General features: G+C 40.1%; 2 protein-coding genes across 4 annotated transcripts in view; one reads left to right on the top strand and one right to left on the bottom strand.

The window, feature by feature from the left end:
• Positions 1-26,366, top strand: part of LOC137615251 (quinone oxidoreductase-like protein 2 homolog) — a 146,767-nt gene extending 120,401 nt beyond the window's left edge. The window contains exons 7-9 of the mRNA XM_068344972.1: positions 3,430-3,512; positions 4,344-4,490; positions 25,432-26,366. Coding sequence (XP_068201073.1) covers positions 3,430-3,512; positions 4,344-4,490; positions 25,432-25,582 — 381 coding nt within the window. The 3' untranslated portion in view covers positions 25,583-26,366. The remainder of the gene's footprint in view (positions 1-3,429; positions 3,513-4,343; positions 4,491-25,431) is intronic.
• LOC137615249 (EARP-interacting protein homolog) overlaps positions 26,288-27,177 on the bottom strand; it is a 131,276-nt gene continuing 130,386 nt past the window's right edge. For all 3 annotated transcript variants that reach the window (XM_068344971.1, XM_068344970.1, XM_068344969.1), the window contains one exon: positions 26,288-26,636. In XM_068344971.1, the coding sequence (XP_068201072.1) occupies positions 26,465-26,636 (172 nt within the window). In that variant the 3' untranslated portion in view covers positions 26,288-26,464. The remainder of the gene's footprint in view (positions 26,637-27,177) is intronic.

Genomic DNA, 27,177 nt, shown 5'->3' with positions numbered 1-27,177 from the left:
GAATATATTAATTTTCGTTTCTTAAAACAGAAACCTTTGATGACTAACAACAGTAGGAGCCAGACTTTGCTACTTCTGGCGAGCCTGGGAGAGGAGAGGAGCAGACCTTTGGTCCGTGTTTTTACTAAGGATGGATGCGAAATCTTTTTCCTAGTGAATCCTCCTTTGTTAGTTACTCCGATAAGACTTTTCTGCCTAACCGACTTTGCAACTTTAATGTCTCTCTTTTGAGAGAGGGAGTCTTTTGTCTGGTCCTGGACGTGAATGCTCTTTACGCCTTCGTTCAGAAGTCAAAGTTCTCCATGGAGACATCAAAATCTTTGGAGAAAGGGGAGCAGACCTTTGGTCAGTACTACTTCTGAAGGAGGATTACTTTTTCCTTTTATAGGGAAACCTCCTTTAGTTTTTAGCTACAACGATTCTCTCTCCCAGTTCTAGAGAGGAGTCTAAGTGGCAGGCTATGCAATCAAACTTTAACTGAGGTTTGTTTACAAGGAAGAACGGGTGTAGAATGGGTCAGTTTCGGGCGTGTGTTTTGGTCTCAGCTCCTCCCCTCTCATGTTCACGTAACTTTTGCTTTATGTAGCGGGATACTGCTCTCTGGAGAAATCAGAGCGTCCCTGTATCTGGATTTTTAGATAACGTTGAGCCTATCAATATTTAGGTCTTCCTGTCAACAAGAAGAGTCTCTTCTGACACCAGGACGCTCAGCACCTTGTCTTTTAGAATGTTCAGCGTCTCGCTCTGTTAACCTCTCGGCCCCACGTCTTACAGGCTCCACGTCTTACAGGACTTTTGGCACCACGTCTTACAGGACTATCGGCGCCTCGTCTTACAGGACGATCGGCGCCTCGTCTTTCAGGACGCTCGACGTCGAAGTTCTAACTTGAGGCATGACTTTGAACATGAGAATCTAGGACTTCGTGATGACACTAGTCGAATCGTGTGTCGAGATCAAGGACGCCTTCGTTCTGATTTCTTGGATCTAGAAAGGAGGTTTGTTCTAGGGCAAGAAACATTGGGGCAAACGTGCTCAGCAGGAAGAGACTTGTTTTTCCCTCAGAATGGTCTCTCAACCTGCAAGTGTGTCAGTCTCTGGATGTTGTGGGGCAGACCTGTAACAGACCTTTTTTGCCTACAACTGGAAGAAGAGGATTCCCTACTGCTGCTCCCTAGTCCCGGACAAGGAAGCTGTAGCAGTGGACTCCTTCTTGATGGATTGGATGGGGCTGGATATGTTTGCGTTGCCCCCGTTCGAGATCATCAATCTGGTCTTCAGGAAATTCGCTTTCCTCGATTCGGGGCGAATGATCCTAGCAGCTCCATTCTGGCCTGCTAGGGAATGGTTTTCGGAAGTGATGGGCATGTTGATGGACTTCCCAAGAAGACTTCGGCAAGTCCAGATCTTCTCAAACAGCCCCACTTCGAGAGGTATCATCTTACCCCCCTTGCTCTCAACTGACTTCCTTCAGACTGACTAGAAGCTTGTCAGATCTCGAGGCTTTTCGGCACAAGCGACGAAATCTATCGCCAGAGCAAGGAGGGTCTCTTCACAAAGAGTCTACCAATCTAGGTGGGAGACCTTTAGAGCTTGGTGCAGGCGGCACAAGTTTCCTCATCCACTACCTCTCTGAGCCAGATTACAGACTTCTTCTTGTACCTCAGACAGGATGCTAAGCTGGCTGTATCTACCATCAATGGATACAGCAGTATGCTCTCCGCCGTCTTTAGGCATAGAGGCCTAGAGTTGTCTCAAAATCAAGGTTTGCAGGACATCATTGGGTCTTTTCAGACCACGTAATAGGTACTCTTAAACCTGGATGTGGTGTTTAAGTTTCTGTGCTCCAAGAAATTTGAACCTATCTCGCTAGCCTCTCTTCGAGTTGTAGCGAAGAAAACCCTCTCCCTTATGACTCTAGCGAATGCCAAGAGGTCAGCAAAGTCCAGGCGATTGGGAAGAGGGTGAGCTTCAATTAGGATAGGGCAGTTTGTGCCTTAAGGTTCATCTTTCTCGTAAAGAGCGAGAACCCTTCGTAACCCTGTCCTACGACGTTTGATGTCTTTAACCTCACGAACCTAGTGGGTCGAGAGAAGGAAAGACTCCTCTGCCCAGTTAGGTCCCTCAAAGTTTTTTTGGCTCACACTATGAACGTGAGCTGTGCATCCAACTTGTTATGGTGTTCAGTGAAAGATCCGCCAAAAACCCCTGTCTAAGTATGCTTTGTCCTTTTTCCTGAGGGAGAAAATTAGGGAAGCCCACCTCTTATGTGAGGAGGAACACTTCGCCCTGTTGAAATTACGGGCTCACGAAGTGAGAGCCATTGCTTCCTCTCTGGCATATCAGGAATATATGTTAGTTAGTGGATGCAATTTTCTGGAGGAGCAACTCTGTCTTCGCTTCTCATTAACTTAGAGAGGTAAGAGTAGACTTTGGCAAGTGCTTTTCCTTGGGCCCATACATAGCTGCAGTTTCTGTATTAGGCAAAGGAGTTAATAACCCCACTCAACCTTGGTTTATATGCATGTATGAGGGTTTGTGTTTTTATGATAGTCTGAGGATTTCGTCTTGTAGTGCGGTTCCCTCAGTCTAGATAGATAGTTTATGTCTTTGTTGCAGGGTTAGGTGGTTAGTTTTAGTAAGGTTGCAGTTTTTATTATATGGGGCAAAGGTAGTTTCTGAAGTCTAGTCAAGTTGTTGGTCTTATCCCTTTGACAGACTCGATTGAGTTTTTTGCAGCATTGCAGGCTTACTCCTGGATAAACTCTCCTAAGGGAAAGCCACTCTAAAGGCTGTACCTTTGAATCACCTACCTTAGCAGGCAAGGAATCAAGGTGTTTTTATCTCCTACAACTCTTTTGTTGTTTCCCCAACGATGTTTACTGTCTGTTTCCCTCCTCCAAATGTGTGAATCAGCTATATATACTGTATATATATAACTGCCAGGTAAGTACTATTCATAAAAATTGAGTTTTTATGATAAAACAAAGTTTTATGAATACTTACCTGGCAGTTATATATATATTCGAAGGCCCACCCACCTCCCCTCAGGAGACAGGTCGGGCATAGATGAACTGAAGTCTTGGACACGGGAATGATTCCTTGGACCACCCTGTGACGGGTGTTACCACCTACCTCCCAACCACCACAAGGCGGTTGCCTCGTTTTGAAAAATTCTGCCGATTTTAGAGATATCAGCTATATATATATATAACTGCCAGGTAAGTATTCATAAAACTTTGTTTTATCATGAAAACTCCATATTTGTCGTATTCAATTCAATTCAATCAATAGTTGGTCTTCCTATATAGATGAGCCATACAGGTACAGTACTTATATGTAAAGAATACTTAACAAAACATTTTCTTTATATTTCATCATTTTGTATTTAGAGATAAGATCTTTATGACTAGTTTGTGTCAAAATTTCAGGTTAAAGAAGTTACACAAGGGAAAGGTGTGGACATAATATTTGATGCTGTAGGAGGTGATGTCTTCAGTGCATGCCTGGAGAGGTATGTTATTAATTTTTTACAAATATTTTTTTCAATATAACTGGTTTGACTGTTAACTTGATCTTGTTTTCATGTTACCTGGGAATACTTATCAAAACAGGAGATTAATTTTTTGGGCATTGTTTCCTTTATATTTAACACAGACTAGTCAGGTCTGTAGCACAGACTCTAGCCACTAGGAAATAGAGACATATACCCTTTAGATGGCTTTGTTTTACATACTAAGAATCAAAGAGTTTAGCACAAATACTAAACACTCCATATCCAGAAATATATATGTCTTTAAAACTGCATTTCAACCCAGAAAGATAGATAAAATATAGAGAATTTGAAGCATCATTAAAATGAACATTCCTTTTCAAGTGTGTTTTGATATGAATTCATAAATGCTGTACTTGAGTAATAACATATGCACTTGCATTGGCATTTTCTTGTGTAAGCCACTATTATCATATTGTTCATAAATGTTGAAAACAGACTTAAATTGGAAAAGCTGAATACCTGGTAATGAAAATGAATTCTCTTAATGCATTCTCTAGCCTTAGACTTAAAGTAGAGTTGTGTGCCAATAAACAGACTTTTTTAATAAACTTATTTGAAATCCAAAGGAGATAATACCAAGTCTTGAGTATCTAGTGATATATAATGATTATGTTAACAAATTATAATTCTTTATGATCTCATAATTTATATTTAAGGTATGCAGTTCAAATACCTGTACTGTACTGTATATATTATTAAAATTCACTATTTTTGTGAAATTACATGTACTACATCATATTTAGATCTCATACATTGAAATTTATTACCTCATTATTTTAAAACTTTCAGTGTTGCCCATGAAGGTAGTGTCATAGTAGCAGGTTTTGCTAGTCGTGTTATTCCACACATTGAGACAAGTCAATTGCTGCCGAAGTCTGTTTCCTTAATTGGATTATCATTAACCCACTACAGAGATGCTGACAACAGTGTTTACAGGTTTGTAATATAATGTTGTTGGTTAGGGACATATGTGTGTTGATCTTCTCCTCATCGTTTTTTTTTTTTAATAAGAAGTAACCTTCACCTTCACAAACATCTCTCTTAATGGCTTGCTGATCTCTGTAGGGCAATACTGCACCACCTTTAGTGAGCCTTGTGCAGCACACTAAATGTCAGTATTGTTTGATCATACGTGAATAAAAACCTTCGTCCTTTAATAGGAGTATGGTACAGCAATGCTGGATACAGCTATTACAACTTAACGAGGTGGCGATAGTTAGCTCTACAGCTAACTAGTGCCACCTTGTGGCTGGTGATCCCCACTCAAATGACAGGTCTTTGGATATTACTAGCATACTTCTGGCAACCTCATCTCTGTTTTAATACTTTTTCTTATAATAGATTAATGTGTTTGCTAATCGTTATGTGCAAGGAATATTTAGAAGGAACGAAGGAAGGATTTTAAATATTTTCCCAATATGTGTAGCTGTGTGACTGTTTTCTGTTTGTTCATACGTGAATAAAAACCTTCGTCCATTAATAGGAGTATGGTACAGCAATGCTGGATACAGCTATTACAACTTAACGAGGTGGCGATAGTTAGCTCTACAGCTAACTAGTGCCACCTTGTGGCTGGTGATCCCCACTCAAATGACGGGTCTTTGGATATTACTAGCATACTTCTGGCAACCTCATCTCTGTTTTAATACTTTTTCTTATTATAGATTAATGTGTTTGCTAATCGTTATGTGCAAGGAATATTTAGAAGGAACGAAGGAAGGATTTGAAATATTTTCCCAATATTTGTAGCTGTGTGACTGTTTTCTGTGAAAAATTTCTGATATCCATATTCATGTTCCTTTTGGACAGCATTCATTTTTGCAGTTTATTCCCTTGCTCATGTGGCCTTGTGACAACAATGTAATTACAAGGAGGTTGGCAAGCTATGTGTTCTGTAGAAGGAAGAATGTTTTGCTGCCACTGAATGTGAAAGGGGAGCGTGTTGCCTTTCTTACCTTTAGTGTCTTTCTGATTCTGGAAAGGTGCAAAAGACAAATCACCTGGATGTGCTGTCTCTTGATGAGAGTTCTTGTGATCTCCCTCCTGTGAGAATATAGTTATTGGCCCGTACAACCTGTCAGAAGGCGAACTTCAAGTTCATCCTTTTCCTATACCTTTTTTTTTGTGAGACTCATCGCTGTTACTTCTAGAAAAGACCAAGTAGAAGACATCGTCAAATCTGTCCAACACGGATCAATAGGCATCGTGTACGCATGACTCCAACCGTTTCTTTTCCCGTGGGAGAAACAGCATGGTACCAGGAACCTCCCTTCTTAAAAAAGTGGCAAAAGATGTCCTACAGCGGGAGGAACCTCTGCGCACATAGTTCTGGAGAGGTGTCTGGATACTCGGTAAGGATGATCATACACCTTTTACCTGTGCTCGGTCTCTTGCCGGGAGAAGTGAGTGCTGAGAGAGTTATTCCATAGTGGGAAGAAACGATGGGACATGCAGCTCTCGTATGGAGCTGAACGCATATATTAATAGTTGCATTGAAGGACACAAAGTTTCCCTTCCAGCACACCTCTTCACCTGTGTTTTGTCCTGTACAAGGAGGAATGCTTACTGAAAATAAGCCCATAGTGGGAAGAAATGTCATCATGCAAAACTCCCAGTTTCATTCTGTTTTCCCCATCCTTCTCACAGTTCCCATGAGATGATGAGATCACCCTTAAGGAAAATGGCAACCCAGTAAAAGGTATGGTGAATGAGATCCTCCCTAAAACAAGCAGTGCGAGGACATAAGCAGACTGTCTTGACACCGTCACTGAGAAAGCTCTACAAGCCCAAGTTTCCACGCAAACGGATTTGGACTGTACTATACTGCCTTCCTCGCACACCTGGGCTCCAAGCATACCTGAAATCCATGTGCTTGGTCTCCATAATTGACGAAAATGAGTATGATCACGTTGGTAGATTGACTGTCTCTTACTGACCAACCCTCCACACACCTGGGATCCATGCAGTCAATCCCCAAAAACGAATATGAGTATGATGACATCGATGTGGAGCATGATGATGTTGTCAGACCATTTCGTCATTGTCTTGTGCCTCACCCGTTTCCTGCTGACCAACCCTTCTTTCACTGGGATTCATGCACTCGGTCTCCACGCCATCAGCCCTCTGCAACAGGACAGTACACATTAGGGATACCATGAGCTAGTACTCCTCCCACTTTTGCTTCAATGATCGTAATGTTCGAGTCACAAGGCACCTGTCACATACTTCTTAGTGTTCTATACTGACGTTCCAATGCTCCGAGGCCATTCTACGTCCTGAGATTCTCCTACACTCCGAGATCGGACAATGACATAGAACCTTTCCTCTTTTTCTTTGTGTTGAGTTGAAACACAAGACTTGACAGGACTGCTCTGATAGCTGTTATAATCATTTAGATGTGCCATTGCATCTACACTTTTGTTGGAAAGACTCCACACTAGCTACAGGCTTTCATTAGATGCTCCTATGCTCTGTTCTGTGTCACCCTCTTACACTCACCCATCAGAAACTTAAGCACTTAGTACTTCTCCATTCTCTGAGGGCACGGGAGCTAGGAATACCTCTAACTCTGTGGAGTTAGACCTTCAAATTGTCGCCACTTCTTCTACAGGGTATCGGTTTGTGAGTAAACTAAGAATGGGTTTCTCAAGCTGCTAAGCCTTCAGATGCAACATCATCTACTCTCAAGAAGCCACCTGTGAAGCCTGATTGTTCAGAGTCTCAGGAGACATAGGCTGACCTCTCCTGACATAAGTCGGTGCTGTACCACCTTCCAACCCAGCCCAGGAAATTGGGTAGGTACAAAATACAGGTGCTCATGTTCCTTCTCTAATATTTGGTTCCATACAGGAACAAGTGCTTGAACAATCAGGCAGGACGAGGGCCGATGCCATCACCCTCCACCTTCGTCAGATAGCTACAAGTACAGTAGACATCTTCACCCAAAAAGGATAAGCATGCCAAAGACTCATCTCTCATGTGAGGGGAAGAGTCCCGGGACATCATCAACCCAACACCTGATTCTGGATCAGCAAAAGCAGAGAATTTTGAGGCAGAGTCTATGTCCATCAAGACCCTCTGCCCAACTAATCAAACCAGCAGAGAACCAGATGGAGGGATTCAAGCACAATTGCACAACTATCTCGACACCTGAGTCTGGTGCCATTGCTTGGCTCCAAACTATATCATGGTATGAACAATGGATTGTTACAGTCACTGGCTTCACCATGACCGAGGACTTAGCAGGTCTTGAAACGACAAAGAAATACACCGACTGGATCCTGTCAGATGCCAAGACCAGGACCTTGTTGGTGTACCAGTGGGCCAACCAAACCTCAAAGAGAAGGAATACCAGAACCTCCCACTTCGCCAAGCAGGTGGAACATGAGGCACATTCCTTACTAAACGCATCAGCACCAGTATGGAGATTGCAGATGTTTGACTTGTGTTCTTTGGTGATTTGGTGTCCACTTTAGCATTTTCACGTTATAAAAAATTCGCAAATACCAAACATTCAGATATCAAGAGTTGACTGTACTGTTAGTGTTAATTTACGAGTCAGGACCATGTGGACGAGCACAAAATGCATAAATAAACTGGTGTCAAATCAGCCTGAAAATGGGGTCGCTTAACTAGTCTTACTTTTTGTACCCTTTTGGTAGGCAGAGAAGATGCAGAACTGGTTGGGTGAAGTATGTATAGCTTATGACAGCGTTTAAGATTAGAAGTTAAAATAGACAGGAATCCGTCTATTCTTTGTAAATTTTGTAAACAAGTTGAGTAACACTATTGGTCTTTTGAGAGACAAAGGCATAAAAGGCATAGCTCCAATTATGCCAGCCATCTTACCCAAGAGTCAGACTGTGGAGGAGTTCGACAAGCTTGTGTTGAGATCCTTATCATAATTCCGTCAATGTTGGAATTCTGACAGAGAAAAAGTTACTGGGGGTGATATTCCCCTTTCAAAGTGTCAGACCATGGAGAGGATTGACAAGCTTGTATTGAGACCCTTATCATAATTCTGGCAGAGAAAAAGTTACTGGGGGTGATGTTCCTCTCTCAAGACCTGACATCTAACAATATCCCTACTGTAATGTTGCTAGGAGGCAATTAAAAATGTAGAGAATGATCAGTCTTAGCCTGCAGACATTATTCTCTTCAGTTTAGACTTAGAGAGTCTCACTCTTGGAGTGATTTTCCTGGTCTTGCGGGGGAGCATTTTAACTACTGTATTCTCATTCGGGTCATTATCATCATGCGCTTCTTTAAGGATCTGGATGAAACTGGTGATCTTGGCAGTAGTAGTTCTTGAATTAATGACTGGCTAAACTGGGATGTCAATGTCTGCAATTGCAGGGGCATCGTCGATTACTAGCGAAGGCAATCCCCTCTTGTGGCTAACACAATGGCTGAAAGGTTAAAGCATGTGCAGCAGTAAAAAAGAACTTAATCCTTTCTCCGTTTCTATACAAGTTCCCAAACTAAATATTGACTTGTATTAGGTCTTGCATGACTCATGGAAGCTAATTATTAATAGGAAAATTATGCTATTCATGATTGTTGAGAGTTCCCTTACTGTGAAATATGTTATTAAGCAACTAGCAAGAAGGACTGTCAGGGCAAGGTGGAAGAAGACAAGTAAAATCTAATTTTATTTCTGGTCACTGCTTGCTGAACCACAGATATTCTATCCATTACAGCAGAGTGGCAAGGGTGCTGGATATTGGAGAATCACAATCCACTTCATAAGAGTAATCTTTTGAAGAGGCCATTGTTGACTAAGTATCCTTTCATTATTTTTTTATTCTAGAAGGAAAATATTTTGAATGGATGGTTAGTGGTGCAAGTGCCAGTTTTGGATTCATGCAGGACCTCTGAATTAGAACTGGGAAAAGTTGGACAGTGAGAAGCAAGAATGAAGTTTTGTAATCAAGTTCTGGCTCTCTCCAGTGCCTGGAAAATCTCTAAGGCAAGCCGTCACCGATTGGTCAAGAAATTGAAACTTAGAGCTAAAATAAGGGTGTAACAGAAAGAGCTTTGAAATTTCTTGAATCGAAGTCTGCACTCTCAAGCAGATGAAGTCATGGAGCTTAGGTTGGATTTGGCCAACGGAGCATTCTTATCTCTTAAGCATGTGTGCATTTGTGGAAGATGCTATTTTTGAGGAACATTGGCAACCACAGGAAATGGGGCATGAGCATCACTTTAAGAACGTCATTCTTCAAGATGTGGCACAACAGCTTGGAGAAACTAGAGAAAACTGAAATGTAAACAAAGGATTAACATAACCTGTTGATTTAAGACTTCTCTCAATTCTTTATAAACTAAAAACTTCATGGCCATGGAACCAGTCTTGACATATTTCTCTAAGATGAAATAGGACAATACCTGGTTTCTGCTAATGCTGGAAAATTAGTCCATGAAGAATCCAAATTGTTACCATGCAAACCACAACTGTCTCAGGCATCTTGAAAGTGAGTCTTATGCAGCACATCTATTCGTACACCTCTGTAGGTAGTGGTTGCACAAATAGATATGTACCGTAGGGAGAAAATATATATTTTTCTCTCTACTTGCCTTCAAGTGATAACATTTTGAATGATAATTTAATAGAGGTGATTCAACAACTTCCCCAACCTTTTCTTTTACTTAGGAGATTTGCATTGTAGACGTCATTTATGGGGCGATGTTTTAGCAAACGCAAAGGGTAATGTTATATCATCAATTGTGGAGAATAAAGATATAGGATTCCCTAATACAGGAGAGCCTACACACTGCTTAGAGGTACCTTTTCATGCATTGACCTCTCAGTTGCAAGCTCTAACTGCCATCTCAATTTCGATTGGTGGACATTAAATGATTGGCATACTAGTGACATGCATCAATCATTATAAACACCAACAATAATCCACCTTTACAGAGATTGCCATGATGAAATCTTGACAAGGTGGCCTGGGATAGATTTTGAGAGCTAAGCAAAATTGAAGGAAATGCAGAACTATTTGAAAGTGTTGATGTTGCCATAGATTTACTAAGTGGAACTCTCCATACAGCAAGAGTCAATTTGATACCCAAAACCACAGTGTTATTCAAATTCCAATTAGTCCCCTGGTGGTCTTCAGAACTAACTGCTTCGCACAGAGCCCCAAGAAAATCTTTGACTCAATTGTGTAGACATCATACAGAGGAGAATTTGATAATATACAAAAAATGTAGAGCACATTTCCGTTGTGCCATGAAAGAAGCTAGGCGCCAGTCTTGGGTATCTTTTTTGTTCTGACACTCTTACAAACCTTACACTATTTAATAGGGATTATACTTTCAGTGAAGCTGAAACTAGCCATAGGCGGGGTAATCAGAGTAGCTGGCAACCTTGCTCACGCACACACACACACACCTGTGTTGTCTAATCACTTTTTACTTTTGGCTCAGTTTGAGTTCACGTACATCTCTCTCCTCTCCAACTGTTTTTTCTAGCTTTTGACTTCTTTTTTGTTCTTTTTCCTTATTCCACACTTGAGAGTGTTTATGTTTTCTACAACACTCTCTACCTTTGCTCCTTCATTCTAACACTACGATATAGAGGAACAAAGGCAGGGGCAGATTGGAGCTGTTGGGCATTCTAGTCTGGGGAATCTCTTTGGGATGACCCCAGAAACAAGCTTGGTCCACGTATCAGGTAGTGCTCCATGCCAACCTCCAACTTGAGCAATGCTTGTTGACGGGAAGCTATTGGTTTTTTTTCCTTTCCGAGGGAAAGCCAACCCCCCTCACCTGCCACTGTTTGGCAGTCTTATTGCTTGCAGGGAGAATTGCCGGTAACGGCAAAGTCCTTTCGTTGGTTCCACCCAAAGAACAAGCTTTGATTTCGTTCTCAGGCAACACTCGATGTCAACCTTCAATTTGAAATAAAGCTCTTTGAAGGGAAGCAGAGAGCGCTGCCCGGAGGGTCACCTCCAGATGTAGGAATTTTCCCTTCCGAGGGAAAGTCCCTCCACCAGCCACTGTTCGGCAATCTTTCTGCTTGCGGGGCGAACTACCGACAGCGGCAACAGGGGTTGGTCGTTTTTTTCTCGTCCAGTGAGAGACTTCCTTCACCTATTTGGTTTCTCCTTCAGGGGATTCCTCCGGCAGGAATTGGATTCATCCATTCCTTCCCTTCTTTTGGTAATCCCTTCGGGAGTAACCCAGAGAACAAGCTTCGGCTTTGTTCTCAGGCGGCACTCGATGTCAACCTTCTATTTGAGCTAGAGGTTGTCTCCAGAAGTTCGCCTCCAGGTGGTTTTTCCCTTCTGAGAAAAATTCCCTCCAGCTACTGTTCGGCAGTCTTCCTGTGTGGGGGGAGGGGAATTGCCTGCCGGACCAACAGGAGTTGGTCGTCTTTAATTGTCCGCGGGAAGAATTTCATCACCTGCTCAATGATGCCCTTCAGGGTAGGGAACCCAGAGAACAAACTTTGGCTTTGTTCTCAGGCAGCACTTGATGCCAACCTTCAATTTGAACTAGATCTCATTGAGGGGAGGCAGAGTGCTGTTTAGAGGTTTGCCTTCAGGTGTTTAAACTTTCCTTTCCGAGGGAGAGTCCCTACACTAGCCACTGTTGAGCAATCCTCCTCCTTTGTGGGGATTGTCGACAAGGACTCCAGGTGTTGGTTGTTTTACCCATCGGCGGGAGAGTCTGCCTTCACCTGTTCGATCTTCCCTTTGGGAGAGTCCTCCAGTGGGAATTGGATTCGTCCATTCCCTGCTCTTCCTCTGAGAGCAGCTGTTTGAGCCAGCCTGGGATCGTCACTCGCAAGCTCGTGGTCATCGCTCTACAAGCCATTCACTGGCTCGCCGTTCATCGATCCCAGCTTACAGTTTGGTGATCACCGCCTGCAGATTGTTGTTCACCACGCCGTTTGCTGATTGCAGGGTTTCTTCATCTCCCAAGGTTTTCATCTCCTCTGAAATTTTGAAGAACCTGTATACATGAGGCCAGGCTCTTTCATTGATTGCGACATACTCACCGACGTTCAATGAACGTACGTTATTGTTTTACACTTCGTCTTACTACCAAATAGCTTATGTGCCATGTGCCTCAAGGACGAGGTTGCTGTTTCGGCTGCTACCTCCTCCCTCACTTCAATTGAGTTATGAATACCTTACGAGCTGATTCTGCATGGATAGGACCTGCGCTAGTTGCGCAAGCACCGGCAGTGATTTGAATCTTGGACGCTGTTATGGGTACAAATTCCTTGAATCTGCTCCTCTGCCTGCATCGGGAGAAATAACCCTATGGGGTTACTTCCTCTTTCATTCCCTCGGTTCCGGGGCATTGAATTCGGTGTTGTTTAACGCGACAGCTATAGCAACTTAGTTGCTAAGATCTTCCATATGTATTGGAGGATCCGGTCAACCCTTGGATGAGTGACCTGGGAACACCAGGCATCTAGCATGCACCAGGTCTCCGTCGGCCTATGCGCTCTTGGAGCTTTGTGTTAGCATCTTCAGCCTCCATCCATGGAATCCTTTCTCAGAAAGACATATTTGTTTAACCCTCGCTGGACTCAGTCTTGTTTGTCAATCCTCAGACAATGACTCTCTTCTGTTGACGGATCTCTCCCTTCCACTGAGCTTTGTCAATAGGGATAGCTTCCTTTTTCGCATTCAAACGACAAGAGCATACACTCTGATCTCTTCCATCCTCCTTTGATGGATTGGAAGCGGCTCTCTCTTCATCCCCGCGATCAGAACATCTAGTTTCACAGGAAGACGTGGGTCATCAAGATACCGCTGAGCGCCTAGGGTCACTTCTTCCTACAGAAGTCTACAGTTTTAGCCTCTCCTCAGGGAACATGTTTGATCTTCAAACTCTGTCAGATAAGGAGAAGGCTTGCGGCCATACAATCAGTTAGTCCTTGACTTACTATAAATGTTTGACCTCTAGAACTCAGACACCTAATCTTTTTTCCTAGACATCCGTCTTCAGGCCTGTCATGTCAAGGAACGGTGACCCAGTTTAAATAGAACTTCAGGTTTTCACAGGGGTTTTTACCCTAGGGTCAACCTGCTCCTTCAGGATTGGCCTCGTTCTCCGAAAGATTTCAGGACAACTGGCTGATCTTAACAGTCTTGAGCTCTTCCAAGACATCTCGATTTACCAAGATCCAAAAATTGAAGTAAATCTCATGATACCCGACTTCGGTATCGAATTTGGGCATCTACAGACATGGTCATCAGACTGCAGAAGCTCCTGCAGTTTCGCCAAGTGACATGGTCATCAGACTGCAGAAGCTACTGCAGGTTCGCCAAGCCCACATCGGTCTCCATCGAATCCAACCTCTTCAGGAACAGCCAGACTCCCTTTCTCTGGTTCTCTACGAGGTCCAAACAAGAGACGGTCCGGGTAATGAGGTTGCCAGACGAGAATCTAGTAAAAAAAGTTGACCTTCTTGTTCTTTCCTGGGTTTGACACTTCCTACAAATGCATCGAAGAAAGGGGGGGGGCACATACGGTACCATACATCCTCAGGACTAGGATCAGAGCACGAATGGTACTCATTGAAATGCAATATTTTGTCTTTTGGGAGGAATTGCCTACAGTAACTGCAGAGGTTGTTCTATTTCCCCGTTTACAGGAAACACTTCCTTCACTTCCTTGGTCTTCCCTTCATGCGATTCAGTATACGGGATTTGGAATTATGCTATCCCCCCTTCCGTGGGAGACTCCCTCCTGCAACCTCTGGGAGGGAGCGTGTATAACAGCTACAGGCATTGATCTCTGCTTCCTGCAGGGGGAAGACTTCTTTCATCTGTTAGGCTCTCTTTGAGCGATTCCTCCAAGGATAAATGGCTTCTCCCATACTCGCCACTGAGCAAGCCTCATCAGCAGTCTTGTCTATTAAGAAATTTGGCTAGCCCATCAGTCTCGCCTCGCAAGCTAGACTTGTCTTGCCTAACAGACACATCACACCCAGTAACATGCCTGCAACTCCCAGCAGAGAATCCATTGAGAACTTCCCTTACGACACGATCTACTTAGACAACCACATGTCAACATCTCACAAACGTAGCTTCGCTGCGACCCCACTTTTGGAAACTATCCAGCTTCTCCTCTCTCAAGGAGTACAACCATTTTTTACAACAATTTGCAAAGAGGAGGACTGGATACCAAAGTTTTCTTCAGCTTCGGTTTCCCAAGCCAGGGGACCATTTATTTCTGTGGTGAGGATTGTGTAAGGGTTCTCTCCTCTCGAGGACGCTATTCCAGTACTAGTTCCTCAATTTGCCATCAGGAGGAAGGCTGTTCCTGGTGTAAGTTGAAGGGAGACCACTGCTTGTTCATTGAGCATCTCATCCGGACCAAAAGGCTAAACCTTTATTCCACATTGCATTGTTGCTCGTCATTCAGAGTTCGAGCCTACCTACCAGCAGTCGGGCGATAAAACCCTTCCACTGGGCTTGGTTTGCTTCCTTTGGTCCCAGGTGTGTCCCCCCAATGACCCAGAACCCCTAGACAGCAGATCTTCACCTAGTCCCGAGGACGGGTCTCGTCCGGTGTTGCCCTTGGCTAAGAGAGTAAGAGTACCCTAAGGGTCGCCCTCAACGTCTTTCACTCACGGCGAGGAACCGAGTAATATCTGACTTCTTTCCAGACAACTTTAACCCCAGGTTCAAGCCCTTCGATCTGGAAGTCATTCATAGCATGATCAATGGTCTGCATCAGCGGCGATTACGCTAGTGATTAACTTGAGGTTCTACCTCGAGGAAGATACAGTAGTTCGTTCCAAGGGTTCGGCGTGATTCGCCAACCCTGGGAAGGTCAAAGGTGGCTTACCAAGAACACGTTCTTGACTGGTATCCACAAGGACATGGACCGGACATTGAATTCTTATCCTTCTCCTCATGGAGGTGACTTCGAGCTCATAATGTTAAAGAGTAGGAATACGCCCCTAATGTTTAAAAACAGCTACTCTGTGAAGCAGGCTATGCCAGTGGCAGGGGGAAAGTACTAATGACCTCCACCTCCTACTTCCTGCAAGATGTGACCCGCAGGAACATGGAAACGCTCCCCATTGTTCCTGTGGTGGCTACACAATAAATGGTCTATAATTCCTCGAGCTCATTGATGGACAAGTAGCAGATGGGGTGGGCAGAGTTAATCAGGGATAAGCCTGGGATGATTGACAAAGAATAACTGGCTCTTTTACTCTTTCATCTTACTCCCATACACGGCAACAGCTCCTACGGTACTCTGCAAAGCTGACCTCCACTGCCTGCAGGTATAACCTTTTCCCTTGTGTAACCTGGGACAGTATAAAGAGATATACTTATCGCATCCCCATACTCCCTGGCAAGGTGGGAGTGGGTAATGTCTCTAGTTACATTTACGTTGCTGAGGATGTTTCCCCTAGACTAGTCACACTGCTAGCATCACACATTCACCAAAATTGCTCAGGCCACTAACTGTGCTTTGAATGTCTAGTTTAGCGAAGTGTCAGGGCTACTCTCTGTTACATGCGGAGCATGTATGGGAAAATCCCAAATCAAAGACCAGCCAGTTGGTCCGGACTTCCACCCTCCTAAGGGTCGAGTCATCCCTATTAAATAGCATAAAGCTTGTACGAGTGTCTGAACAAATGAGAAATTTGGAAGTAATTTGTATTTTTCCTAATGTATACAAACCTGGAGCTATTTATATGAATTGCCCCACCATCTTCTATCCCCCCAAGAAGTCCTGCCTGCAATAAAAAGTAACTCGACAACACGTGTGAGCAGGGTGGCCGGCTACTCCAGCTACCCTGCTTACCCCCTGCTAACTAGTAGTGGGGTAGTTCCACCTCGCTAAGTCTTATGACTATTTTCAGCTTTGCTGAAAGTATAATCCATATTAAAAAGTTCCAGGTTAGTATATGTTAGGAAATATACAGATTACTTCTAAATTTGTCATGTTTCCTCAGCCAACAGTGGAATACTAACATCTGTGTGGAGGAAAGTTAAAAAGATAGCAGGCAAATCTACCCCCAACCCACCACTAGTGTTGAAGGTGAATAGTCAGTATGTGAATGGAGCAACTGAGGTTTGCAATACCTTGGCCTATCATTTCTGCTATGTATCATGCAAGTGTGAAGCAGCTCCTGGTCTCCAGTATAGGAGCATTGAACAACAGAAAATTATTTTTTGCAGCAGAATAGGAGGAATCCATACAATGCTCCCCATACTGAAAGGGAATTTGATTTTGCACTTGCTACTGGCAAAATACAGCCCCTTAACCCAATTAAATTCCATATGTAATGATTAAACATGTACCTGTTAATACTAAATTATTTATTTTAAACATTATTAACAGAATATGGCATGATCATATTTATCTAAGTGTTTGGGAACTAGCTATTATTTTAGCATTTTTAAAACCTGGCAAGGATAAGTTTTAGCAGCAAACTATCAACTGATTGCATTGAGATCATGTTTATATAAGATCATGGAGAAGATGGTCGATGCAAGACTGGTGTGGTACCTGGAGAAGAGAGGTATTTTATCACCTATGTAATGTTTATATGGGAAAATACACTCGACGATAGATGTGTTGATATGACTTGAATCCTCTATTTGTGAAGCCTTTGCTTCTAAAGAACACCATATACCCACCTTTTTTTTTTACCTTGTAAAGGCATATGATACTACATGGAGATATGGTATAGTTAAAACTATTCATGATTTGGTATTGAGCGGAGAACTACCATTATTCACTCAGTCATTTATTTCACATAGATTTTTTCAAGTTAAAGTGGATGAAACTGTCAAAAAGGAAATGTCAGGAAGGAGTTCCCCAGGGTAGCGTGCTAAGTGTAACCCTTTTTGCATTAACCATTAATGGCATATACTCTGTCACTCCCCAATATATTCTCACAACACTATTTGTAGATGATCTCTCCATATCATTTGGTGGAGCTAGAATGGCAATGGTTGAGAGAATACTACAACTCTCAATTGACAAAATTATTCTGTATGCTGATATGAATGGATTTAAGTTTTCAACAAGCAAAACTTGTTATCCATTTGTTGTATTCGGGGAGTACATCCACACTTGGATATGGATATATTCATCAAAGGTCAACGGATTCCATGTGTAAGTAAAGCTAGATTTTTAGCACTAATATTTGATTACAGGCTTACATGAATTCCTCACTTGAAAGCCTTAAAAGTAAAATGCCTTGATGCTCTGGATCTTTTAAAAATTTTGTCCCATACATCATGGGGGGCAGACTGCAAAACTTTTTAAGTTATACAAGGCTTAAATTTTTTCAAAAATTATCTATAGGTTTGATTAAAGCCAATTAAAGATTTTAGAGTCTATACACCATACTGGTATCAGATTGGCCACAGGATCCTTTAGAACCTCGCCTATCTCAAGCCTCCTTGTTGACGGAGAATTCCCTTTAAACCTTTACCGAAAGTTTTCTATTGTTCGGTATTGATTTAGGCTATCAGACTGCTAACCTTGTAAGGCATTGCAGATATTTTGAGTTGCACCCAAAATCTCCTTAACCTTATGTTTTTTGGGTAAAAACATTTGTAGAGTCTAAATATATCTAGAAATAAAGTGCACCCATGTAAGATATCATCAACCCCTCCATGGAAATTACTAGAGATATCTTTTTGTAAATATTCTATTGGTATAACAAAGAACATGGCTGACTTTATAAGCCAGATTACACTTCATGGAACATGTTGAAGAACATAGGGAATCGACTTTTATATATACCAATGGCTCCAAATCTGATGCTGGCATCAGATTTTGAGTATATAGTAGTGCATTTAATTGTAAAGGTTCACTTCCTCTAGCTGCTTCTATATTTACTACCAAACTATATTGCATACTAACCGCTATTAAGAAATAGCGTTAAAAAAATGAGGGCAATTTTACCATTTTTAGTGATGCAAGAAGTGTCCTACAAGCTTTAGAAGTTTTTAATTCCAGTAACCCTTAGTTTCAAAGATTTTAGAGTGTCTTTTTATTATTGGACCAAGAGGTATAACAGTTCGATTTTGCTGGGTTCTGGCATAAGTAGGGGTATCTGGAAATACATAGGCCGATTTACTGGCAAAGAATGCTCCATCTGAGCTGTTACAATGAAGGTATCCCATTCTCTGTAATGATTTTTTACCTAGCATTAAGAATTTTATTCAAAATAATTGGCAACACCATTGGAATAATTTAGTTGAAAATAAGACGAGAGAAATAACGAATGTTATATCCCCTTGGTGGTATAACATGATCCCCAAAAGTGAAAGACTACTCTTCGTCGTATCCGCATTAGTCACTCTGTTATATTATTATTATTATTATTATTATTATTATTATTATTATTATTACTAACTAAGCTACAACCTTAGTTGGAAATGCAATATGCTATAAGCCCAAGGGCTCCAACAGCCCAATGAGAAAAGGAAATAAGTAATCAGAAATAATGAAAAAAAAAAATTTAAAAACCGTAACATCAAAACAGATATTCCATTTATAAACTATGAAAAGACTTATGTTAGCTTGTTCAACATAAAAACATTTGCTGTAAGTTTGAACTTTTGAAGTTCTATCGATTCAACTACCTAATTAGGAAGATCATTCCACAACTTGGTCACAGCTGGAATAAAACTTCTAGAATACTGTGTTGTATTGAGCCTCATGATGGAGAAGACTGACTATTAGAATTAACTGCATGCCTAGTATTATGAACAGAATGGAAGTGTCCAGGAAGATCTGATTGTAAAGGATGATCAGAATTATAAAAAATCTTCTGCAACATGCAAAATTAACTAATAGAGCAATCTTGCCAGAGATTAATATCTAGATCATGAATAACAAATTTAATAGACCGTAAGTTCCCGTCCAAAAAAAATATGATTAGAATCAGCAGCTGAGGACCAGACAGGAGAACAATACTCGAAACAAGGTAAAATGAAAGAATAAAAACACTTCTTCAGAATAGATTGATCACCAAAAATCTTAAAAGACTTTCCCAATTAGCCAATTTTTTGTGCAATTGAAGAAGACACAGACCTAATGTGTTCCTCAAAAGTAAATTTGTTGTCGAGAATCGCACCTAAAATTTTAAAAGTCATACACAGTTATAGAGACATTATCAATACTGAGATGCAGATGTTCAGGAGCCACTGTCCTTGACCTACTTATAATCATACTTACGAGTTTTGTTAGAATTCAACTTCATGCCCCATAATTTGCACCATGCACTAATTTTAGCTAGATCTCTATTAAGAGATTCAGCAACAAAGATCTACATTCAGGAGATGGAATTGATGCAAAGAGTCTAGCATCATCTGCATATGCAACAAGCTTGTTTTCTAGGCCAAATCACATGTCATATGTATATAGTATGAAAAGTAATGGGCCAAGAACACTACCCTGAGGAACACCAGTTATCACATCAATGTATCCTCTATGGTACCCATCAACATCATCTCTTTGTGATCTATTGCTTAAAAATTCAATAATAATGCAAAGAAACGGCCCACCCCCTCATGATTAACACGGTAAAAGGCAGCACTAAAATCAAGGCCAATCATACAAACTTCCTGACCACAATCAAGGGATTTCTGTACAGTCTTGAAGATTGTAAGAAGGGCATCACATGCTCCAAGGTCCTTACAAAAACAAAATTGCAAACCAGGGAACTGATGATTACCTTCAGCAAACCTATTAAGACATTTTGCCAAAAGACGTTAAAAAACTTTAGATAATATGGGAGTCATGGAAATTCGGCGATAATCAGTGGGACTTGTTTTTACCACAAACACATTTACATAGTGGAATAACATTACCAATTCTTCAACAAGTGTTAAAAGCTCCTCTTCTTGCTAACTTGCGCAAAATAACAGATAAGTTTGCAGCTAACAAATCTGCAGTTTTTATAAAAAAAAAAAAAAAAAAATACCATTTGGGTCTACACCTCCATAAGCTTCAAAGTCCATCAAGAGAGCTTTAATATTATGAGAACGAAATGCTAAACTAGTTAGTTTAGCCTCAGGAAAACAGGAATGAGGAAGATAAAGTTTCTCATTACTCTGCTTACTGTCAAAATATCAGCCAAAATGGGTGTCTTTTCCTTTGGACAGTGAGTGACTGAGCCATCTTGTTTAAGTAAAGGAGGAACTGTTACATCTACACCAAAAGGTTAGTCCACCACTTATGCTCCTGGGTTGTACCAAAATGGGTTTCATTTATGGTTAAATTGTTTTCCTTTTCAGTTGAAGCATAAACTCTGAGCTAAAGCTCTAAGCCGAGTGTTATTCCAAGTAAAATCTGATCTCTGTTACCATTCCAAAGATGATAGGCCTCTTGCTTCTCCAAAGAAGCACGTCTACAAGCATCATTGAGCCATGGTTTGTCCTTCACTCAGTACCTTAGCACACGAGAAGGGATACGCCTACAATTATGTTGACTAGATTTTCATTCAAAGGGATAACAGGATCAACACTACTATACAATTGTGATCAATTCAAGCCCAAAAGATCACTCAAAATCCCATTCCAGTCTGCTTGAAATTTTATATAAATCTTACATAGTATGATACATCAGGGACAGGCTGCTCAGTCTTCACTACTAATGAAATCAAGGAATGATCAGATGTCCCAACTGGAGAACCAACCTTACTGGTTATAACGACAAGGGAGTTTGTGTATATGAGCTCCAAGCGCAAGAGTTCCTGCTAACTGGCTAACACCAACCATGTTGCAACGACTGTTTGGTACCCTTGACATTGAGGCATTTGTTGACCGAATACCCCATTTATAGCACCAAAAGAAATAGATATATGTTTGAGGCTTGAGGTGTGGATGGCATGTTCATCCTTGCCAAGATTCTTGGACATGATGTGCCTTACTATGCTATCTGTATTTCTATATGTATTTCAGAAGCAGGTCTTCTGAGAGCTTTTTAACTTTTATAATGACATCTTCTCTTTTACATTCTCAATTGAATAGTCTTATTCTTTATTTATAAAAATCAATTATCGGCGTAAATGACCTTCGATGTCAGGATGCCAGAAAACTTCAAATCAATCAGTTATGCAACACATACTTGTGTAAACCTGAAATGATATTAACAAAATCTAATGTACATTACGACAAATCTTAACCACTGTACTAAGTGGTGTTTATAGAAATAAATCATAGTAATACCAAGACAAAAAGCAGGTACCGTTACATATTTGTTGAAACATGCAAGTCACTTACCTAATCTTGATATCCGAAAACAATTACAAGGTCATGCTTGTTTACAGAGTATAGTAAATTTAAATTCAAGAAGTAAATAAACAATAATTCTTACTGGAAATCCATTGAAAGTTGTGGATAGGCCAATTGCTTACAAAGCTATATGTTAACACTGGGGTATTACCTGCTGCATGTAACACAGACTGGAAAGTTTAATTACTGAACAAAGGACAAGGTTATCAGTTGTATCAGCACACTAGTCTAAAAGTAACTTAGATTACTTGAAAAATATATATATCCATCTACCAAGACACTTCCCTAAATTTTGAGAGTAGTCAACAAAAAACAAAACAAAAGGGGACTTTTCTTCTCTTACCTCCTCCCAGCCTGACAAGGGATTTCGCTGAATTTGCTTGGTACTGCTAGGGTGCCACAGCCTACCTTCCCTGTTATCCACCACAAAAAGCTTCATATGCCAATCCCCTACTGCTGCTACCTCAGTGGTCACCAAGGCGACCATTGGAAGCAGCATGGCCTATCGTAACTGCATCAAAATTGCTCACCATTCATTCCTAAATTTAGCATCTGTTTTGCCTCTCTCACATCTATCCTCCTATTACCTTGAACTTTCTTCACTCCATCCGTCCACCCAAACCTGAGCCTTCCTCTTGTACATCTCCCATCGACTCTTGCATTTATCACCTTCAGCAAACAGTCATTTTCCATTCTCTCTACATTGCCAAACCACCAACACATTCATATCCACTTTTACTGCTAATTCATTTTTACACCTGTTCTCACCGTCACTACTTTGTTTCCAGCCCTATCTAATCGAGATACACCAACCATACTCCTCAGACACTTCATCTCGAACACATTCAATTTCTGTCTGTCACTTTCATTCCCCACAACTCTGATCCATACATCAAGTTGGCACAATCACTTTATCATAGAGAACTCTCTTTACATTAATTCCTAACCCTCTATTCTTTACCATTTTCTTCACTGCCCCTAACACTCTACACCCTTCATTCACTCACTGACGTACATCTGCTTCCACTCCACCATCTGCAGCATCAACAGACCCCAAGTACTTAAACTGATCTACTTCCTCAAGTAACTTCATTCAACATGACATTCATCTTAGCACCACCCTCCCTTCTCGTGCATCTCATAACCTTACTCTTACTTGCATTAACTCTCAACTTCTGTCTCTCACACACCCTCCTAAACTCTGTCACTAATTGATCTAGCGTCTCCTCCGAGTCTGCAATCAATACCGTATCATCCGCAAACAATTGATTCACCTTCCACTCATGATCAGTCATCATTATTATTATTATTACTTGCTAAGCTACAACCCTAGTTGGAAAAGCAGGATGCTATAAGTCCAGGGGTCCTAACAGGGAAAATAGCCTAATGAGGAAAGGAAACAAGGAAAAATTAAATATTTTAAGAACAGTAACATTAAAATAAATATTTCCTGTATAAACTATAAAATCTTTTAACAAATCAAGAGGAAGAGAAATTAGATAGAATAGTGTGCCCGAGTGCACCCTCAAGCAAGAGAACAAGAACCCAAGACAGTGGAAGACCATGGTACAGAGGCTATGGCACTACCCAAGACTAGAGAACAATGGTTTGATTTTGGAGTGTCCTTCTCCTAGAAGAGCTGCTTACCATAGCTAAAGAGTCTCTTCTACCCTTACCAAGAGGAAAGTAGCCACTGAACAATTACATTGCAGTAGTTAACCCCTTGGGTGAAGAAGAATTGTTTGGTAATCTCAGTGTTGTCAGGTGTATGAGGACAGAGGAGAATCTGTAAAGGACAGAGGAGAATCTGTAAAGGACAGAGGAGAATCCGTAAAGAATAGGCCAGACTATTCGGTGTCTATGTAGGCAAAGGGAAAGAACCATAACCAGAGAAAAGGATCCAATGTAGTACTGTCTGGCCAGTCTAAGGAGCCCATAACTCTCTAGTGGTAGTATCTCAACGGGCGGCTGGTTGTTATGTGTCCGCGGCCACAGGAGGCATAACAACATTCACATACTTCGAAGAGCAATAGAAAATTACTGATGAAAAAATTAAAGAAATTAAGTAATTATGACACTTAATGTACTGGAATAAATTCTGAAACTGACATAATTACCTATTCAAGAATACCTAATGCTGATGCGTGGGTTGTACGTACCAGATGGATTTTTACCTAATTGTATTCTTAGTTTTAATGTCATAAAAATATCTGAGAATTTGCCCAGTTGCATATACATATAGGATACATTAAAGTAATTGGCTTGTTTCATAACTAAGGCTACGATTGTCTAAAACAGTGGTCGCCAACCTTCCAAACTTCACGGACCACTAAATGCATAATTCTAAATTTGGCGGACCACTAACATGAATTTTAAAAAAAAGAAGGTAAATACATTCATGTAACTAGAAGGGGCACTCGATAGAGCGCATACATTCACCACCGCAACTTTTGTCAACAAAAAATTAAACTGATGATGTGGGTATTTGATCTCAAAACACATATTTCACAAGGTAGGCAATTGAATTATGAACATTTTGGCACTTGTTTCATGCAAATCAGATAAAAATTGGTCACGATATGGCAAAAAGACATTTTTTAACTTTTTCGTGACCTTGTCATTGACCTTTGATCCAATCACTCAAAAAATCTGATAAAATTGTCCTTGTATCCTGGCCAATCTTCCCACCAAATTTCATGAGATTCGGTCAAATGTTTTTTATTTATGCTAATTGTGAACACAGACACATAAAAACAATTAAATACACAAACAAGAGTAATGACATCATTGTATCATGTTATATATCACAAGATAGTCAATTCAATTATGCACATTTTGGCAGTAGTTTCATGCCAATTAGATAGGAATTTACCACGTTATATCAAGAAGACATTTTCTACCTTTTCGTGATCTTGACCTTCACCTTGACATTTGAACTCAATCACCCCCAAAATCAAGCTAAATTGTCCTTGGAACATAGACAGTCATCCTATCAAATTTCATGAGATTCGGTCAAATAGTTTTGGAGTTATGCCAATCACAACCACACACAGACATAAAAACATATGCCTATCAAAACATAACTTTTATTGCAATGAAGTTGGTGAAGGTAATTACAATCAGAGAACTTCTGTTGTATTAATATTAAATGCAATATTTAATATAAAGTTCATGTTTAATTATTAAAAAAACAATGAAAATTTTAAGTTTATTTAAGTATTACATATTTTCAGTGTGATGTTTACTCCTGCATGTTTGAAATAATTTTGTGGGTTTTTGTCCCCAATTACATTACTGCAAGATGGAGAGCCTATTTTGTCATTCTGAGATTGATAGTGAGCCTTAATTGCTATGACAGATGTAAATGTCTTTTCATACAATTAGCCCTATATTATTGAAAATTTAATAAAAAATTTCCATGCTTTTTACTCAGTGAAGGGTATTCACTTTTTATGGAGAGCCAAAAATGAGGTCTTGATAAGGATGACTGGAATTTAGATGTTTGAGACTATCTTTAGGTTGGCGACTGATCTAAAATACATTAATGTGAATGTTACAAGTAAAAAAAAAATAAATGTAAAACTTGAGATAAAATATGTATAGTAAAATCTGGTTCCCTTTTATTTTTACAGACAAGCTGTGGAAGATGTGATAGAGATGCATGAAATGGGCCTAATCAAACCTCACATATCTGCACTGTTTAAACTCGAAGACTGTGAAAAAGCTTTTGAATTTTTACGGGAAAGAAAGTCTACAGGCAAGGTTGTTCTGGAAATAAGATAGATTGATGAGTTGCATTAGATATTCCACTTTTTGATGAGAGAGAGAATTCTGAGTTTGTTATTAATAACAACTTAGAATTACAGTTAGATTATTTTATTATTTACCCTAACAATCCTTCAAAACTGACAACAATGAGCACAGCCAAGTATCCCTTATCATTCATTAATTCTAAAAGGACTGCACAATCTTGCCATTAAATAACTATGGACAGGCATAAGAATATTTTATATAAATAATTGTTTCAAAATCATTATTGTTATGATATAAATTTTATAATTTGAATATCCCATGAAGAGAATGATAGATTGTTATTCAGTGAATAATTTTGTATCTGCCTTTACATTGTGTTCATTAATTAGATTTTTATATTTTTAGTCACTTATTTTCTATGGCAACTTTCAAACTTCATTAATTATGGAAAAGTTCACCATTTATGGTTTTCATTTGAGACTGCAGCAGGAATGGTTGATTTATGTAACAGAGGTCAAGTTCATCTCTTATCTAAATTTTACCAGATATATTACTCCAGTAATTTGGTTTGTCATGTTTCCTGCTTGTTTAAATCAACAAAATAGATAACTGCTTTTCACAACTATTATTCACTTGGTAAATTTGTTCAATTGAATCTTCCGAGAACATAGTGGCCTGCTAATCACTTCAAAACATTAAATGTTTCTTGTCTTAGAGTAATATAGAGATAAGGCATTTTGTATCATAAAATTTATTGTATTTATGTATTATAATCTGTTAATATTAAAAGCTTTACATATTCGGTGCAAGTGTGCTTCAAATTTTTATTTCAAAGAAAACTCGTACAAACCTTTTTCAATCTTCGTGAGAATGGAATGTTTGCTAACCTACAACAAATTTAACATAATAGCACTACATGAACTGTTTATACTTAATACTTCTTGGAACTTTATTAATAACTAATCGACCATCATAGCTAAGAGATGCAAAAGTCCAGAAATCAGCAGCAGACCATTCTACAGCATAAACTGAGTCTTCATGGTCATCATAAATTTGGATAACTCCCTCTTCACTGCCCTCAGGTCTGAAAAGTAAGATATTTAAGTTTATATTTTTTATCTGTTCTCAAGTCTGAAGATTCTACAGTACAGTATAGGTAAATTGGGATTCAAGTCAAAGTAAAATAGTACTGAAGCAGTTCTTTATAAAACTGTTCATAAACAAACATATAATATAGTGCTATCTTGGTATTTGTCGTCAATTTGTTCCAAAATCAAGTCTATGAATGCTAAACTAATTTTTCCCTTAAGAAATTACTGTAATCCATTCCAGGCTCCCATTAGTATACATTTTAAGGCTTCGGTATGAGGTGTACTGTATTATATATTGGAATTGTTGTCCAAAGGGGATAGTGGTGAGAAAGGTTGGAAGGAAGAAAGCCTAACTCCACTAAACACTTGGCTGTTAATAGACATGCTTTTCAAGAGATCAGCTCTAATCAGGGTTCTGATTTCCTTGTTGGTTGACTTTTTTCACTAACCTTTTTAGAATCAATGGTGAAATATTTCCATTAAAAATATATATTTTAAAAAGACAAATTTTACATCAAATTTTAGCAGGAATAT

The sequence above is a fragment of the Palaemon carinicauda genome, chromosome 21 (genome assembly GCF_036898095.1).
Source record: "Palaemon carinicauda isolate YSFRI2023 chromosome 21, ASM3689809v2, whole genome shotgun sequence".
In the NCBI taxonomy this organism is placed as follows: Eukaryota; Metazoa; Arthropoda; class Malacostraca; order Decapoda; family Palaemonidae; genus Palaemon; species Palaemon carinicauda.
This window is presented reverse-complemented; position numbering and strand designations above follow the sequence as displayed.